At 34.8% G+C, this 19,073-nt stretch overlaps 1 protein-coding gene across 2 annotated transcripts; it reads left to right on the top strand.

The window, feature by feature from the left end:
* The first annotated feature begins 12,792 nt into the window (after window positions 1-12,792).
* Window positions 12,793-17,627, top strand: LOC105049261 (serine/threonine-protein kinase STY13). Of its 2 annotated transcripts, XM_073260671.1 has the most exons (3): window positions 12,793-13,012; window positions 13,412-14,402; window positions 17,029-17,627. In XM_073260671.1, exons 2-3 carry the CDS (start codon window positions 13,483-13,485, stop codon window positions 17,366-17,368), a joined length of 1,260 nt encoding a protein of 419 aa, XP_073116772.1. In that variant the 5' UTR covers window positions 12,793-13,012; window positions 13,412-13,482; the 3' UTR covers window positions 17,369-17,627. The 2 variants fall into 2 exon arrangements, with proteins under 2 accessions (XP_073116772.1, XP_010927157.4); XM_010928855.4 differs by having other exon boundaries at window positions 12,793-14,402.
* Window positions 17,628-19,073: the final 1,446 nt, after the last annotated feature.

Here is a 19,073-nt window from a genome sequence, read left to right as displayed (position 1 = left end):
TCATTTTTCGAGACAGTAATAAATGAAATTCGTTGAAGGAAACAACTCAGATTCAAGCATCAATTAACTCCTCTCGTCCAACTATACTATAGCATCAGACTCAAGAGTTGGAGGGCAAGTGTTAGGATAAATCCTCGTCGCTCAACTGACTATGCGCAATCCTCGTCTCTCCACTGACTGAACGTACAATCAATTACAAGGATCATGCCGACTTTGTTCTTCATCGATGATCTAACTCGAGATTCAACTGATGATGATCGACTACACTAAATCGAGCTTAGGCCGACTAAGCTCGACATGCTACCAATATCCAGCCAAACAGATCTTGAAAAAATAGGGGTTGAACGACAGTTACCCGATGTGGGCATTAATTTCCCATGTTTAGGGAATCATGGGGCATAACAACTTCCCACTGATTGTTCATTATTCGGTCTTAATAATAGTTAAGGACGTAACAACCCACTAAAGGCAATAATGCCCATATCCCAAATCTTATGGGGTGGAAGTTATATGGTAACGGCACTCTCTATCCTATATAAAGCAGTAAGCAAGGGGGACTCAATAAGTTTTGGCTGGCTATCAAATATTTTACTCTCGTATTTTGGTCCTTTCGATAATTTTCTTTTTCTGATTGACTTAAGCATCGGAGGATCTCCTGCCGGTCGACTTCTTTCAAGTGGACTTGATTTTATAGATTTTCTATCAATCAACAATCAGGTGCAACACTTCGACTCTCCACCGACCATCTTGTCGAAGATTTACGACAACATATATTATATGTTCAGATGATAATATTTTGAGTGGTAATATTTTTTTTAAGGTTGAAAAATTAAGAATCAATTGACCAATAATAGAAAAGACACATAATGAATCAAGCATCAAACCAATGAAAGAAATCTACCAATAGAAGTTGGTACACCCAAAAAATCCTTCATGCATTACTCTTTTGCCTCAAAATTTTAGTTTCTAATGATTTTTTTCTTGTGTAAATTATGTGTTTTTGCAAAGCAAAAAGTTCAGGTATAGAGTTAGTTATCCTAGTTTTGGTTTTAAGTGTGTGCTAAAGTTAGATGGACACATATTTATTTAATAAATAATATATCATATACTATCCAAATTAGAAATATAATGTTTAGTCATTTATATTAGCACTTTAAATGCAATTTATCATATAAATCATAAACTATATTAAAGTTTCCATAAACTTAATATAAAATTATAATCTAATTAACAATCTCTTCTTTATTTTATAAATGGTGCATATTCAGAGAGATGATGGAGGATGATGCAAGATCACTTTCTCATTTCTCTTCATATTTTCATTTCTAAGCATGGCCTTCATATTATCATTTTTGGGTTCACCAAATTTGAAAAAAAAAAAGATTTGATTGTGAATAATATAATTTTTATTTATAATTTTTAGCAAGTAAGAAAGATAGTAGAAAATGGTTAGGTGCCCAACCTTTGGCCTCTTCTCAATAACCTCTGCAATCATCTTTGGCAATGCAGCAACCACCCCCTTGATCCTAACACTATAGCCAACCATCTTCCTCATCCTTCTCCTCTATCTTTTGCAATCGATATCACATTCTGGTACATACTTCCATTTTCATTTCTCTCTCAATCTCTTGATCCCTAATCCCCATCACTACCCTTCCTATAGTTGTATGTTCTATACCTCCATGAATACTTGATCCAATAGCTATAAAACTCACATAAAAAAAAAAAACCCAGTAAATGGTTTGATTACTAGGTCACTAGTTCGACAATCAAGTTGATCATTCTTATTGGATTTATATTAAAATATATTAAAATTTAAGTATAATATAAAAATGAATAATTATTATTATGTCTTCTATTCTAATTGCCATAGTTTCAATAACTTGGATATACGTTCTATATAACTCTTCTGTGCATCATAAATTTAAAAACAAAAAAAAATTTCATGAGTCATTTAACTTTTTATGAAATGTTAAATACATATGAGGTAGAAAACATATGGAACCTACTGATATTTTAAATATTATGAATAGTAAACTTTCAGAATATCTAAAAATAAAATAAATGCGCTTACTTTTTTCTATAAAAAGGAAAAAACTTTTGATTTGTTTATAGAACTAGCATGCACTTGATGGCACATGATGAATTCTTCAATCCATACCTTATCTTATGAAAAAACAAATTTCAACAAAGCAATTAGAGATTCCAAGAAAACCAAAAGAGGGCCTTTTTATAGATGGAATGTAGAAGACGATGTGGCGAGGAAGGGTTGAGGGAACAAAGGTGGGGAGGATGGGAGGAATAGACAGGGATGTCAGGCATTAGGCTTTAAATCTCCTTTGAATTAAGGATATTTATTAAAGAATCACACAAGTGACCTTTGAGCAGTGTACTAAAAAAGAAATTAAGATTTTAACAGTGAGAACCCCTCATAATTAAAATTTGAAATGATGGCAATTCCAAAATAATAAGTATGCAATGCAATTCATAACTAAAATATTATATTTTCACACATGAGTTTACCAGATTAATTGATACAAAATTAACAAGTTAATGATAGAGGGATGATTTCTACAATTCCGTGATAGAGTATTTGATTTTTGGAGTATTATAAATTAGTTGCAAAAGTGTCATTTAGTACCACTTGCATTTTTTTTATTTTCAAAATAAAAATATAAATATGTTTCACATAATTAATTATTTTAACAATATGATAGTGGTTAAAGTTGTGGTAGTATCGGTAGAGACCAAGTAGGGTCGGAATTGGGCGGGACCGGGTCCGACCCCTGTCCGAGTTCGATCCGAAATAATTTTTTGGACTTCGAGCTAGGCTTAGGCTCAATTTTTTTAGAAAAATACAGGCCCAAGCCCGGCCCGAGTCCGGGCCCAAGATTTGCTCGAGCCCACTTGGGCCGGCCCGCGTCCAAACCCGAATAAGGCCCATCGCTGCTTGAAGCCTTCTTCGAGCCCTATCGGTACCACTTCCATCTATAGCATCATTCTCTCCTCTTCCCCCCTTCCCTGTTCCAGCCACCCCCGAGAGATGACCCTTGTGCTTTGCCTCTATTGAAGGCCCCTCCTTCCAATCCCCATTTCAACCCTCTTCCTCCATCCCCATGCCCGCATCCCATCTCCTTTTCCATCCCCAAACCCCCTATATCAATCCCCCAACAACCCCTATTTTTTCTCCTCGTTGTCACCGCCGACAAAATTTCTCGAGTATGAGATACCGTCAGTGACATGGGGCATGATCCAGAGCCGCAAAGAGCGGATCGTCTCCCGCATCATCATCTCCGAGTACCTCAAGTCCATTGGCATCGTCCCCGATGAGGTCGAGCACCTCGAGCTCCCCTCCTCCGTCAATTTACCTAAAGTTTCTCTTCCACAGCAATAACAAAAATTAGGTCACTAAATCCGACCAAAAGAAAAAAAAAGCACCACTTCCAATCATACCCACCGTGAATTCCTCAAATCTCTCACCATAAATTTGGATTCCAATCATCTACATGTGAACGAAACCTCTGAGTTCCATCACTTTATATAAGGAGGCTAGGATCAGATCGAAATCAAATCTCCAGAACTAAAAGACAATCAAGAGAATAAATCGAATGGGATGAACCTGGGGGGATTGGGACAATTGGATTCCTGATAGGCGGAGGAGAAGGCGGATTCGCCATAAGCGGAGGAGAGGGAGGAATCGCGATGGGCTGTAGAGACGCGAATGGCCTAGGTGGCTAGCGATGACGGTGAAGACGACGACGAGTTCTTCGATGCCGGTGTAGATCAAAACTCCTCGAAGGTGGGGGCCTTGGGCGTGCTGTGCTTCCTTCAATACAAATCCTCCGCTTCTTTAAATAAACTCTCGCCGCGTTAATAGCCTCGGGCTTAATCAGATTTAGATTTGAGCTTGGGCTCGGGCCAGGCTAAAGATCTGCCCGAGCCCGGTCAGAAAGTAAAATGGGTCCTATTTTTTTGTCTGATCCGACCTGAATGGTTTTGGACCAAGTCCAAAGTTCGACCCGAAGCCCGCTCGGCTCAGACCCACTTCCAGTCCTGAGACTAAGAAAATTGTAGTGATGTGATCGCGATAGTGATAGTGGTGGTGGGTGCATTGACAATACAATAATAAAGATAAAAATGATGAAGTGATATAACCGATGCTATAGTAGTTGTTCCAATGCAGCAAAGAGAGTGCAACTGGCGGTAGTGTAATACCCAATCCCATAGTACAGATCTCAAAGCAGCAAAACATAAAAAAAAGCCTTAAGACCAGCACGTGCTCTGCATGAGCTGAAAAAGCTGAAGCTTGAAATTATGATGGGAGCTGGGTGAGTAAATAGAACTCCCAAAGAATTCTTCTGATCAAAAATCCTATATCCATTAGAAATTCTAGTTGAAAATAAATTCAAATTGCTCCCTATTAGAGGTCTATATAAGGACCATAATCTCTCAGCTTTTCCTCATAAAAAATCATCATTTAATCTCTCTATTTTCCCTCTTTTCTTCCAATTTTTTTGGTGGATTCTTTTTGCTTTGGCTGTCAAGAATGAGATCAAATCCTATCTAAATTAGGTAAATCTCTTCCATCTTATTCCCTCAATTTTTCTTGGTTTTAATCTCAAGTTTTTGCTGATTCTTTCTGCCAAAAATCCTTTGAAAAATCAATATTTTCCGAATTATCCTATTTTTGTGTGCCGCTCTTGATTCCCATTGCCGTGAGCCATCATCGATCACCGGACTCCATCATGATCACCGTCAGAGCTTGCTCTTCCGACCACAGGCTTTGCCAATAGGGAAGAGGCTTTCCTAGCCTCAGTAATAAAGGGAAGGGGAGGTAAGGGAACATCCCCCGTTCCGTGAAAGAAGAAGAGAAGAAGACGACGCGGGTCCTCTCTTTCATAAGAAAAAAAAAGAAAAGACAAAAAGAAAAAGAAAAAAAAAGAGTGGAAAAAAGAAAATAGGAAAAAAAAAATCTTTCTTCTCTCTACTTTCTCTCTCTGTTCTGAGTCTGAATCCCATCTTTCTCTCTCTAAAAAGTATAACTCTCTCTCCACTTTCTCTCTCTAAATTTTTTTCTCTAGATTTATTTCTCTTTCTTCAATATTTTTTCTCTCTTTTCTGGATTTGTAAAACTAGAGATCTGTCTTCCGTGATTAATTTGATTTTATCCTAAAAATCTAATTTGAAAAATACACCAAATCTCTGATCCGATCTTAAGTGAGATTTTGATTTGATATTTTATTTTGATTTAGTTATAAATTAGAATTAATGTAAAAGTATAATTTTAAATAATAAGTTTCGAAGGATCCCCTCAAGGTTAACGTTCCGTTCATTCAATGTTCTGCGAGGATAAGTAATGAATTATCTTTTCGAAAAATTTTATAATTATTTTGAAAGTAAATATCAGCCTTTAAATTATGCATGATTTAAAAAATTATGATTTGAATGACAACTGATTTATGAGATATTATGATTTATTGATTTATTATGAAATATACATATATTTAATAAAATTATGATATCTATATATTATGTTACAAAAATACTTTAATACGGATCGAATTTTATACTCTCAGTCTAACTATATTCTGGACTCCATCAATGGAGGTTATATGTTGGTTTTTGGATCCTACCAATGAGAGTTGTGCATTGATTTTTGGATTCTATCAATGGAAGTTATATATTGGCACTCTATTCTGGATCCTGCCATCGGGATAAGTATGATCTTAATTATAGCTGTTGAGTTATATGTGTTTTATTTTGAATTGGATATATATTTATGTAAGTATATGAATATCTGAAAAGATTTTGACTTACATCGATTAGAATAAAATATGTTCTTATAGTTATTTATGATATTTATTTTCAAACATCATATTTTATATTTAAAATATCTGATTGAAATATTCATTACTTACTTAGCTTCCAAACTCATCACCTCTCTTTTTATTTTTTTCAGATTCGAATAATTGACTACGAACATGAGCATTATTTGGGAGTGAGTTTTATAGGCAAGATTGGCACTATCAATTTCATTGAACTTCGATATATTTTTATTATTTTTAGTAAAACTTTATTTAATATAAGATATTTAAATTTGGATACTATTTAGATTGGTTAATAAATCTAAATTTTTAAATTTTAGTATTTTAATTAATACCACTATATCATATCGATTTGAAATATTTTGCATGCTTATGGAGAGAGTTCTTCATAAGTATGTGGTGGTTGTCATGATCCTTGACTCACAATCTTGGATTGGAGGCATGACAATTAACTAATTTTGGAACAAAAGACTCATGTTCCATATTCTCCCTCTCTGGACAAAGGAACTCCCCTGTTTCACCACCCAAATAAAAGAAGAAGAAGAAGAAAAAGAAAGAGAAAAAAGAAAGAAAGAAAGAAAGAAAGAAAAAAAGAAGAGACTTTTTCTCTCTTCTCTCCTCTTCTCTTTCTCTCTCTAGTTTTTTCTCTATTTTCTCTCTCTAGATAATTTTTTCTCTACTCTCTCTTTCTAGATAGTTCTTTTTTTTCATAGATTTCTCTCTCTAGAAGTTTATCTTCAAGATTGATCTAGTAAATAACTTTATATCAACGAGTTTGACTAATTTTGAGGAAAAGATTCTGATCCATAATCGTCGGGCATTATGTTGGCATCTATCTTGATCAGATTTGATACTACCTAAGTTAATCATCCATGATTTTATTTTGAATCATCTGTATACTAATTTAATCATGATTTGATGAAAATCATCTTGTTCAGACTGATCGAGATGTTGGATTGTATCATCTGATCAGTTCGATTATACCTGATTAATTTTTTTCTCTTATGATTTTCTCTCTCTGCTTGATTTATGAACTCAGTGAAGGATTTTTAATCCTGTTACTTTCAATCTGATTTGATCTAAATAGCTAAACTCTGAACCATCTATGTCCTAATTAGATCTTGATTGAATAAAATTAGATGATCGGACCAATCTGGACTATTGGATGCAGGTATGCATCAATCCTGTCTTTCTTAATTCTTCGTATTCTTTCTAATTATTAAAATTGATCCTGTATAGGGTTGTAAATATCTGACAATGGGATACTGCAATATATTCTATGAATCAAAATTTTAGAAAAAAATCTCTAGAATTATGTGGATTTATTGGAATACGTATAAGTAATGCTTTATTTTTTTAAATTTATCGATAGATTAATATATTTTTCTAACATAATTTATAAAATAATATATGAATTTGATGAATAATATTTTATTATTAAAAATATCTTATTTTAAAATATTATGGTGAAGCATGATTGAACGTATTAATTTTGTTATATATTATATTGATTGATATCACATAATTATGTGTATTCCTATCGAACTAGAATAAAAAATATAATTTATGAAGAATGTTGATTCAAGAATGATATGAATTAACAACTTGACTATGTAAAGAATCCTGTCAATAGGGGTTAATACGTTGGTAATTAATTTATCTTGAGGATTTATATTGCTAGCGAGACCAACAATATGTCGCTAATGAGATTAGCAATAAATTACCTGCGAGACCAGCAGTATCGAAAGGCTTTGCTCATTATAAGATGATACACGATGTTATGATCCTGTCATAGAAAAATATGATCATAACTTATGGTTGATGAAAAGAACTTGAAAATGAAAGAAATTGAATTCTGAAAAAAAATTCAAATTTTTGAAAAAAAAATTGAATTTGATATGAACTATGTTGCATGATTGAAATAGATTTCAAATTGATGAACTTTATATATTTATTTTTTATAAATAATTATTTATTTTATTATCTGATGTAGTCTAGTTAAAGTAATCATTGCTTATTGAACTGTCTAGCTCATTACCTCCTATTTTACTATTTTTACAGATCTTGAGAAATTAAGATGACACGAGATACATATGGGAGAGTTATTAGAAGCAAAGCCTCAGTATTTTTATTTTAAATTAAAAATTTTATTGAATTTGATGTAAGATCTATTGAATATTATTAAATTCATCGAGATATTAAAATTAAAATTAAAATTATTAAGTTTTAGACTTAAATTATTGACTAATTATTCTGTTGATGCTTTATGATGGTATGATAAGATAACTTGCATACTTGTAGAGAGAGTTTTCTATGAGTAGGTAGCAGTTACCATGACCTCCAACTCACGATCTCATATCGAAGACATGACAACTACCAATGGAGATTGTGCATTGATTTTTGGATCCTTCCAATGGGGGTTATATGTTGGCACTCTGTTCTGAACCCTGCCACAGGGATAAGTGTGGTCTTAGTTATGATCGTTAAGTTATATGTGTTCTATTTTGAATTAGATATATATTTATGTAAGTATATGAATATCTGAAAGAATTTTCACTTGCATCGATTAGCATGAAATATATCTTTATATTTATTTATAATATTTATTTTTGAATATCATATTTTATATCTAAAATATTTGGTTGAGATATTTATTATTTACTGAGCTTTTGAGCTCATCACCTCTCTTTTTTTATTTTTTTCAGATTCAGATAATTGACTACAAATATGGGTACTATTTGGGAGAGAGTTTTAGAGATGAAATAGGCACTGTCAACTTCGTTGAATTTAGATATATTTTTATTATTTTTTATGAAATTTTATTTGATATAAGACATTTGAATTTAGATACTATTTGGGTTGGTTAATAAATCTAAATTTTTGAATTTTAATATTTTAATTAATATCATTATATCGCATTAATTCGATTTGAAATATCTTGTATGCTCATGAAGATAGTTTTTCATAAGTATACGATGGTTGTCATGACCCTCGGCTCACGATCTTGAGTTGGAGGCGTGACAATTAATTGTTATAAGAGCATGAGTGGATAAATTATGACACATAGAATCAGACATACTAGTATAGGTGCGTAGATACTAGGAGCATTGGAACGATGACTTATATTGATTATGACGTAATCTGGAGACTTAGATTTGATACAAACACATTTATGGATTTAAATCAGAGTATGCAGTGGAAGAATGATAGTTTGAATTACTTGCTAATTAAGATGAGAATTTGATTTGAAAGATATTATAATGAAAGATTTGATTTTAAAATTAGAGAATGACTATAACTTGAGATAAAAGTAATCTAAATTTTTGAAGACTTAAGCAAGAAAATTTTTGAGGATGAAATTTTTTTTCAGGATAGAAGAATATAATATCCAGTCTCATAGTACATCTATCAAAGCAGCAAAATATAAAAAAAAAAAGTTAAGACCAGCACATGCTCTGCATGTGCTAGAAAAGCTGAAGCTTGAAATTACGATGGGAGCTGGGTGAGTAAACAAAACTCCCAAAGAGTTCTTCTGATCAAAAATCCTAAATCCATTAGAAATTCTATTTGAAAATGAATTTAAATTGCTCCCTGTTAGAGGTCTATATAAAGGCCTCAATCTCTTAGCTTTCTCCTATCAAAAATCATCATTTAATCTCTCTATTTTTCCTCTTTTCTTCCTATTTTTTTGATGGATTATTTTTGCTTTGGTAGTTAAGAATGAGATCAAATCCTATCTAAATCAAGTAAATCTCTTCCATCTTATTCCCTTAATCTTTTCTGATTTTAATCTTAAATTTTTGCTTAATTTTTCTATCAAAAATCCTTTGAAAAATCACTATTTTTTGAATTACCTATTTTTGTGTGCTGCTCTTGATTCCTATTGTCGTGAGCTGCCGTCAGTCATCGGACTCTATCATGGTCGCCACTGGAGCTTGCTCTTCTAGCCACGGGCTTTGTCGATGGGGAAGAGGCTTTCATAGCCTCGTCAACAAAAGAAAGGGAACCTTTCCTATTCTGTGAAAAAAGAAGAGAAGAAGAGGATGCGGGTCCTCTCTTACATGAGGAAAAAAAAAGAAAGAAAAAGAAAGAGAGGAAAAAAAAATAGAAAAAAAAGAAGAAAATAAAAAATCTTTTTTCTCTCTATTTTCTCTCTCTACTTTGAGTCTGAATCCTATCTTTCTCTCTCTAAAAATTATAACTCTCTCTCCACTTTCTCTTTCTAAGATTTTCTCTCTAGATTTATTTTTCTTTATTTAATATTTTCTCTCTCTTTTCTGGATTTGTGAAACTAAAGATCCATCTTCCATGATTAGTTTGATTTTATCCTAGAAATTAATTCAAAACATACACCCAATCTCTGATCCGATCTTAAGTGGGATTTTAATTTGAGATTTTATTTTAATTTAGTTATAAATTAAAATTAATATAAAAATATAATTATGAATAATAGATTCTGAAAGATCTCCTCAATGTTAATCGATTCATTCATTCAGTATTCTACGAGGATAAGTAATGAACTGTCTTCTCGAGATATTTTATAATTATTTTAAAAGCAAATATCAATCTTTGAATAATGCATGATTTATAAAAATATATTTTGAATGATGACTAATTCATGAAATATCATGATTTATTATTTATTATGGAATGTGCATATATTTAATGAAATTATGATATCTATATATTATGTTGCAAAAATACTTTGATATAGATCAAATTTCATGCTCTCAACCTAATTATATTTCGAACTCTGCCAATGGAGATTATATGTTGATTTTTGAATTTTATCAGTGAGGGTTATACATTGATTTTTAAATCTTATCAATGGAGATTGTGTATTGATTTTTGGATCCTACCAATGAGGATTATATGTTGGCACTCTGTTCTGGACCCTACCACAGAGATAAGTGTGATCTTTGTTATGACTATTGAGTTATATGTATTCTATTTTGAATTAGATATATGTTTATACAAGTATATGAATATCTGAAAGGATTTTGACTTACATCGGTTAGCATGAAATATGTTCTTATATTTATCTATGGTATTTATTTTCAAACATCATATTTTATATCTAAAATATCTGGTTGAGATATTCATTACTTACTAAATTTTTGAGCTCATCATTTCTCTTTTTATTTTTTTCAAATTCAGATAATTGACTACTAACGTGGGCATTATTTGGGAGAGAGTTTTAGAGGCGGAATTAGCACTGTCAATTTCATTGAACTTAGATATATTTTTGTTATTTCTAATGGAACTTTATTTGATATAAGACATGTGAATTTGGATACTATTTGGATTGGTTAATAAATCTAAATTTTAGTATTTTAGTATTTTAATGAAGACCATTATATCGCATTGATATTGGTTTGGAATATCTTACATGCTTATGAAAAGAATTTTTCATAAGTATGTGATAGTTACCATGACCCTCGGCTCACGATCTCGAGTCAAGGGCATGATAGGTGGCAACGGCTATCGTGATGCTAAAGATAGTGGTAATCATGATAGTGGACATTATAACAATGAAGGCAGCAGTGGTGATAGTAGAAATGGCAATAGTGATGGTGGTAAAAGAGATAACAATAGTAGCACGGTGGTAGTGAAGATAATAATTAGAATAATAAAATAAGAATTTCATTCTTGAGAATAATAAAAGTAATTTTTTTTTGTTTTGAAAATATAATATAAATGATTTAAAAAATACAAATACAAATAATAATACCAAACATGTTTTTTTTAAGTTGATTCTTATGATTTAATTTTTTTTTGAAAAAAAAATAAAAGCAAAACCTATTTTGCCATATAAGTCACCTCCATTTTAGTGGGATAGATTTAAACCACGGCAAGGGATATCTCTAGCCATGGTATAAGCTCCTATTATAAGGTTTTTGGCAAAAATTTGGGGAGATATCCCCTCACTTTGAAGGATATCCCCTCACTTTTCCGCAGCCAAACATCCCCCGACCAATGGGCTTAATTTTTTTTATTTTTATTTCTCCATAAGTTTTAGCAATTTCTATAGCGAGCGACAAGATAGGTAGCCCGTGATCTATATCATATACTCATAGTATTCCTTCTATAATTATTGAAGATCGTATTATTTTGCTTAGGGAATAAACGCAAGACTAAATAGAAAAACACAAACTGCATATATAATTTTATTTTTTATAAAAAAATTTATATATACAGTTGTGGTTCTAATAATATGAAGGATATCAATAGTCTCACATCGATTATGAGTTAAAAAGGACTCGTACTTATAAAGAGAAAAAAAAAATTTCCACATAAAATGTCTTTTAAGAGACAAAACCGTGAGACTCATGGATCAGAATGGATAATACCTTAAGTGACGGATCAAACCCCACGTTGTGTATTTTTGAAACTAGTTGCAACAGATTATCTGTTAAATTTAAAAAATAGCCTAATGATCGACATCTATTCTCTCGAGATATTAAACTATATGCACTTAACATGACTGTTTTTTTTTTTTTTTCCACTCTAAAGTATTCATTAGTACCATCTTCGTCTTTCTTTCTCTTTTCCGCTTCTCTTTCTCTAAATTTCTTATTTTCAACAGAATAATAAAGAAGAATAAGAGAGACACATCGTGTATGTGTAATATAAAAAAGCTTTTTAGTCGTTTGATCCATAGCAAAATTCGGCGCTCAGTCTGGAGTTGAAAAACTAAATGCGGCAGAGAATTCAAGCTTAGATCGAGTTGGGAGGCAAATCCGAAAGTTAAAGCAACGAAAGCTTTTAACGGGTTCGAGAGGTGAAGAGGTAACAAAGCCGAAGTCCATCAAAGGAAGTGGAGAACGGAATCCCCAATGTGAACTATTGAAGTCAAGCATTGCGTTGCCGACTTCAATTAGTTAACGTAGACGACACGCACAAACCGAGAAAGCCTAGTTCTACAGTCTTACACACGGCAATTGATACCTAATTCTATGAAAAAAAAAAAAAAAGGAAAGGAACCCCAAGAAAAAGTGGGAAAAAACGACGACTTTTTCACTCTCCATCCCACTGGTCGTCTCTACCGTCCCGTCTCTACGAAGAGACCGATAAACTTTTCTATCTCTTTCTCTTCCTCTCGGCCGCCGATCCCGACATCTGCCTTCGCGATCCGTTACCCGGATTCAGCTCCCGGCGCCGCGCTGGAAGATCCTCTCTCGATCAAGGTACGTATCGAAGAAATCGGTGGTTTTTGATCTCAGATCGAGGGTTTTCTTGGTTTCCAGGCTTCCACGACGTTTCATCTTTTCCTCCATTTCTTTTGATCTCTGTTCTTTCTCGGGAGGATTCGGCTCTCAGATGTAGCCGTCGGTTTGTCTTTGAATTTGATTGCTGGTTTCCGACCGATCACGCGTTTTCCAAATCATGTTTCGGGTATAGCTCGGAAAAGTAGGCACTGGACGAGGTATCAATGGCTTTACCTTTTGGGGCTTTATCTTTCTTGACTGCTATTTTTATGTTTCGGATTGGGGATGGATGCCTGGATGTGTAAAGTTTTACTTTTTCGAGCGATTAAAGAGCAAGTAATCAGATCATAAATTTATTTTGAAATATTTAAACTTTAGTGGGCGGCAGCAGATTGCCGCGGAGTTTTGACGGAAACTGAGAGCGTTCTCTTGCCGGGTTGCATAAAAAGATGGTAGAGGGTACCAAATTTACTGGAATTATAGGGGGGGGTGGCGGTGGTGGTGGGAATGTGATTGGGAATAGCTTCTGCGACATGGGTTTCTATCGGAAGCTCGAGGAGGGCTCCAACATGTCCATAGACAGCATTGGGAGCCTTCAGATGAGCAACGATGGTGACTCTGTAGCCATGTCCTTGGAGAACAGCAGCGTTGGGTCAAATGACTCCCATACCAGAATCCTCCACCACCCTGGTCTCCGTCCTATGCCCAGTGCGAACTATTCGGTAGGCCACAGCGTGCTGCGCCCGCGGAGGGTATCTCATGCTCTCAATGAAGATGCCTTGGCCCAAACCTTGATGGATCCTCAGTACCCAACAGAATCTCTTGAGAACTATGATGAGTGGACCATTGACCTGAGGAAGCTCCATGTGGGTATGGCCTTTGCTCAGGGGGCATTTGGGAAGCTTTACAAGGGTACTTATAATGGAGAAGATGTGGCTATTAAGTTGTTGGAAAAGCCAGAGAATGACCCGGAGAGAGCACAGCTAATGGAGCAGCAATTTGCACAGGAGGTTATGATGCTGGCTACCCTGAAACACCCAAATATTGTGAGATTTATTGGAGCATGCAGGAAGCCAATGGTTTGGTGCATTGTAACAGAGTATGCAAAGGGTGGCTCTGTCAGGCAGTTTCTGATGAGAAGGCAGAACAGGTCAGTGCCGCTGAAGTTGGCTGTCCAGCAGGCCCTGGATGTCGCCAGGGGTATGGCCTACGTGCATGGTTTGGGGTTGATTCACAGGGATCTCAAATCCGACAATCTTCTCATATTTACAGATAAATCAATTAAGATTGCTGACTTTGGAGTGGCCCGTATTGAGGTGCAGGCTGAAGGCATGACCCCAGAGACAGGAACTTATCGTTGGATGGCTCCGTATGTATACCTACACTACCTATCATCTTTATGATGTTTAGAACCTTATGTGGTGCTAACATCGAAGTCAGTGTTCTACATCTATCACTTTGATTGGTTTGTTAAACTGTTGTTGCATCACTAGCTTAGAACCTTTTCCTGCAAACTAGTTCTCACACAATCTTTTACTGGATACCAGGTTACACATGAATGAATTTGTTTTTCATCTATGCAAATTAATGACAACTATGTAACTGCAATAACTGTGATTAGATAGCATCATCTTTTATAAAAGGAATCTTAGTGATTTCAGCATTATCTCTTCAAGTAGGTCATCCATTTTAGATCATTGCTTGTGTAAAAGATTTGTTGTCTTCTCCTTTAAGTTCTTTAAGTGCTTGATTTTGCATTGCTAAAACTCTTTTGATCATAAGTTTAGTAAGATTTACTGCTTTGATGTATCGGTGGGATGTGGTGACGTCACTTCACATGCTGCTATCATGTACATTCATAATGCTTCAGCATACTCTAGTGAGCATTTATGGTTATCCTTCGACTATGAATCATGATAGGTGTTGCTATGCTAGTTTATGTGAAAGAAACATTAACCATGTAAGTCAGGTGCTATGTATCAGGTAGAGTTGTAGGTGAGGATGAAATTCTAAACTCAAACAATTAGGATACCAATAGGTAAAAGTTGTACAATCACAAGCCAGTGATCTGGTTGGCTGTGGCCTTAGTATATTGGCATCCATAAGTGGATCAACAAATTGGATATCAACATGTCTAAATCTGGAAGTAAACTGATTTATATTAACAATCCATATGTTAATGAGGTGACAGATATGGATCGATGTGTTGACTTGGTAACTAACAAATCTAACGTACATTTATAACTGGGCTATTTAGTGGGCATGAGTTGAGGTTTTGAGGTTCACAGAATCCCTAGCTTTAGCTTGGGTTTATTGCTGTTTATTCATCTATGCTTCATAGTACTGTTTATAGCTTTTTCTTTGTTTTTACAGAATAGATTTTTAAATTGGATAGTGCAAATTTTAGAAGTTTCTGGTTTCTAACTTTATAGATGTTGCCTCTTTTATGTTGATGTATGCAGAGTAATCGTCTTGACTAGAGATGTTTGTGGATAACCCTTTGTTTGATTGTTCTACAATTTTTTGAAAGGAGATGCTTGCCACTTTCAGAGTTATGGTTGTTTTTTTTGCTAGTATATGAGTTCTGAAGTTTAACTGACCTGGATATATTTTTCCTCTTCTTGTCTCCTCTGTGTCTGATTTTTAAAGAGTATAAATTCCTGAAAGGACATTTGGTGGGCATTGACAGCAATTGACTTCTTGATCACTGTGCATGTTGCAAATATATTTATATTTGTGTCTGATGACATTTGTTTATAACAGATATATAAATCTGAAGTTCTAGGTCCACAAACCTTTGTTGTGGTTCAACTGTTGATAGTCATCCTTTCCCTTCATTGTTCCATCTTAGCATGTGTCAGAATGGAATGTCTTGTCATGTTGTGTCCGAAGTCCCAGTCTTCACAAAAATGCAATTCTTCCTGCTGGGTTTTTGAAAAGTATAATTGAGCAGTATTTGGTTCTTATTCATATCTGAGCTATATAAGTGACTGTCATGCTAGTTAGGTATCTTGCTTTATATGCTAGTATATCAATTGATAAGCTAGGAAATGGAAGTTTACAAATTGGTAGTCTGAGCATGCATACAAGGGATTTCCAAAAGATATGTCAAGAAATTTGTTCTTTATTCTGCATCTAGGATATTTATGAATGATTTATAGAGTAATAAGCAAACCTCTTACAAACCTTGACGTATCTATTGACTGCATGATGCATTCTTCCAATCAGTTGTTGTTGTTTGTAACTTATCCTAGAAGAGACATGTTACCAGGTATACGTATCTACAAACCACAAGTTAATAACCATATGGCAAAATAAAAATAAAAAGGATCACACATTTTACTAAAACTTAAGACCGTGCTGGTTTAAGCCTGCATTTGGGCTACGTTTTAGAGGCCCTATTCTGTCCCAATTGGTAGAAATTTGATTTACTGTTCCTATTTTGTGATTTGCTTAATGTAGGCCATTGATGTACCGGCATTGCCAAAATTGCATGTCCATCATATATTTGAAGCCAAAAGATGTCAAGAATATGATCACCTTTCCCATAACTTTTGATCTTGCAAAGTCTTCTTGCATGGATATTGGATTGATTTACGGACTAGCAGTAGTAACCACATTGAATTGCATTCAGGTCTTATATTGGAAGTCAATGTTCATATTTTGAAATAAAGGTACTTCTGTTAACTTCATGGTTGTGAAGGCTTGTTGAACATATATCCAATTGTAGTTGGGCAATGGACAAAATAGTCTTTTTATTAAATTAAAAATTGTTATGTAAATATTCTACTAAAAAAATTACTGTGTAAATATCAGACAAAATTGTATATGAGATAATTAATATATGTTTCAGTCATCTTGAATGTTGGTTTTTGTTTTTGAATTGTAATTTTGTTGCAAATTTTTCTTTGCTCTTTATTTTCTTTTTTAATGTTTCTACATGAACATTTGTTGCTGAATTGCTCTGTTTGAGCACACCTTCCTCGTGATCGCAGAGAGATGATCCAGCACAGACCTTATAATCAGAAAGTTGATGTTTATAGCTTTGGCATTGTGCTCTGGGAGCTTATAACCGGCATGCTTCCCTTCCAGAATATGACTGCTGTTCAGGCAGCATTTGCTGTTGTCAACAAGGGCGTACGACCAATTATACCACATGATTGCCACCCTGCACTTAATGAGATCATGACCCGCTGCTGGGATGCCAACCCTGATGCACGTCCGCCCTTCGCTGAGGTCGTTAGGATGCTGGAGAGTGCACAATCGGAGATCATGATGACTGTCCGCAAAGCACGCTTCAGGTGTTGCCTATCACAACCGATGACTACAGACTAAGGATTGGAAATTCACAAATGAAGCCTCCTGCATCAACAGCGCTGTGAGTGTAGATGGATTAGATAAATTTGTTGTGTATCATGGGGTTTTGGTGCTTTCCCTTTCAGAAGGGTTATACTCTGAACATCCTTGTTGAGTTCTCGTATTGTATTAAGTTACATGGTTTATTCCATCTTTATCCAAACGTGAACCTTAACTTTTCTTTGTACAGGCATACACTGAAGTATTGGTTTATCAGATGCATTGTCTACTTGACTCAGTATCATGGCGTTCCACTAACTGATCACTCTGCATTAAAAATTTGACACAATCTCTTTCTATGTTCCAACCATTTGGTCTAGAAAACAGGAGAGAAGCCTTCTAGTTTTTCATCCGCTACAACACTTTTTAAGCTAGCGCAACACGCTAAAATTTATTCTGCTGTGACAAGTGTGCCAGAAACTATTTATGAGAATGAAAGGCTGTTAATCAAGCCTAAATGTTGGACAGAAAAAGTGGTTAAACAGAAGCCATGTGAAGGGGAGCTCCCTAGTGGTCATAACCCTCTGCTTGGGTTCAGTATTGAGTGGTGCAAAGGGAAGTGGGACTCGAAAAGTAGTTAAAGAGAAACCATCTCAAGTGGAGCTCTCGTTATGTGACACCTGCTCATGTTCTGTCTTCAATATAAAACCTGCTCAGGTTAGTCGGGTAAAATTGCCCTTATTCCTCATAGAAGGCATTATTTTTATGCCTTTTTTTTTTTCTGTTTCCTTTGATTTGCTTACTGGCGTACTTGAACAGGATCTGATCTACAGGATCGTACAACCATATCCTTAATGGCCTATATGCTGATTGCTGAACCATCCTCTCAGGTTTAGAGAGTGAATCATCTGAGACGGGTGAAAAGCATAACCTTCGAAGTATATAGAACTAGAACAGGATCCATGAACTACTGCAGCACTCTAAAGATTTATCATTGGGAAGAAATAAAATGAAAAAGTTTGACAGGCGGAAGAGACTCAACTAAAACTATGAACCATGCTTGCTGGGTACTTGAATTAGCAGACGCTCTCACTTAATTGGGATGATATTACGCACCAATGGCCTGCTGAACCTTTTGCTCTCAATTTCAGCCAGCCACAAAGGAATAATGCTGTGTGGCTTCCATTTCCTGCAGACGAAAACTTCCACTGCCACGTGGCAGGAGGAGATCAGTACAACTTACACCGGGTGGTAGAATGTGGAGTGGACAAGACAGCATCAAGTTGCGGTTCGCCTGGAAACTTTTCAAGAGCCACCAAGCATTTTCTCAGAATAAGTTCTATCACTCCAGACCCATGAAATCAGGATCAGCAAGTAATCATGTCATGCCTGGTATTCACAAGACCATTTCTGTTTCGTTTGAAAATGATACATCTGCTTCCTAAACAGCTCTTATCATGTTTCAGACACCAATTAAGCTCACAAAGATATTGGAAGAACCGTCTCTAACAACTGAGTCCGAGAAAAGCACTTCACAGAATAAGTCTTCACACTCCAGACCCCTATGATCAAGTAATCATGCACTAGCTAGCATTCACAAGGCCATTTTTTATCACTTAAAACAATAAGCATCCTTCCTAACCAATTCTATCATGCTTCAGACATCAATTAATCACACATGCACCAGCCAGACTGGTTGCAACAACTTAATGTGATACCAGAACCCGACAACCACAAAACAAAA

Source organism: Elaeis guineensis, chromosome 7 (genome assembly GCF_000442705.2).
Source record: "Elaeis guineensis isolate ETL-2024a chromosome 7, EG11, whole genome shotgun sequence".
Lineage (NCBI taxonomy): Eukaryota > Viridiplantae > Streptophyta > Magnoliopsida > Arecales > Arecaceae > Elaeis > Elaeis guineensis.
This window is presented reverse-complemented; position numbering and strand designations above follow the sequence as displayed.

Bases quoted from the DNA above. Each gene is read 5' to 3' on its own strand.
- LOC105049261 (XM_073260671.1), top strand. From the start codon at position 13,483: ATGGTAGAGGGTACCAAATTTACTGGAATTATAGGGGGGGGTGGCGGT. The intron at 14,403-17,028 runs GTATGTATACCT...TCGTGATCGCAG, and splicing joins ACTTATCGTTGGATGGCTCC to AGAGATGATCCAGCACAGAC.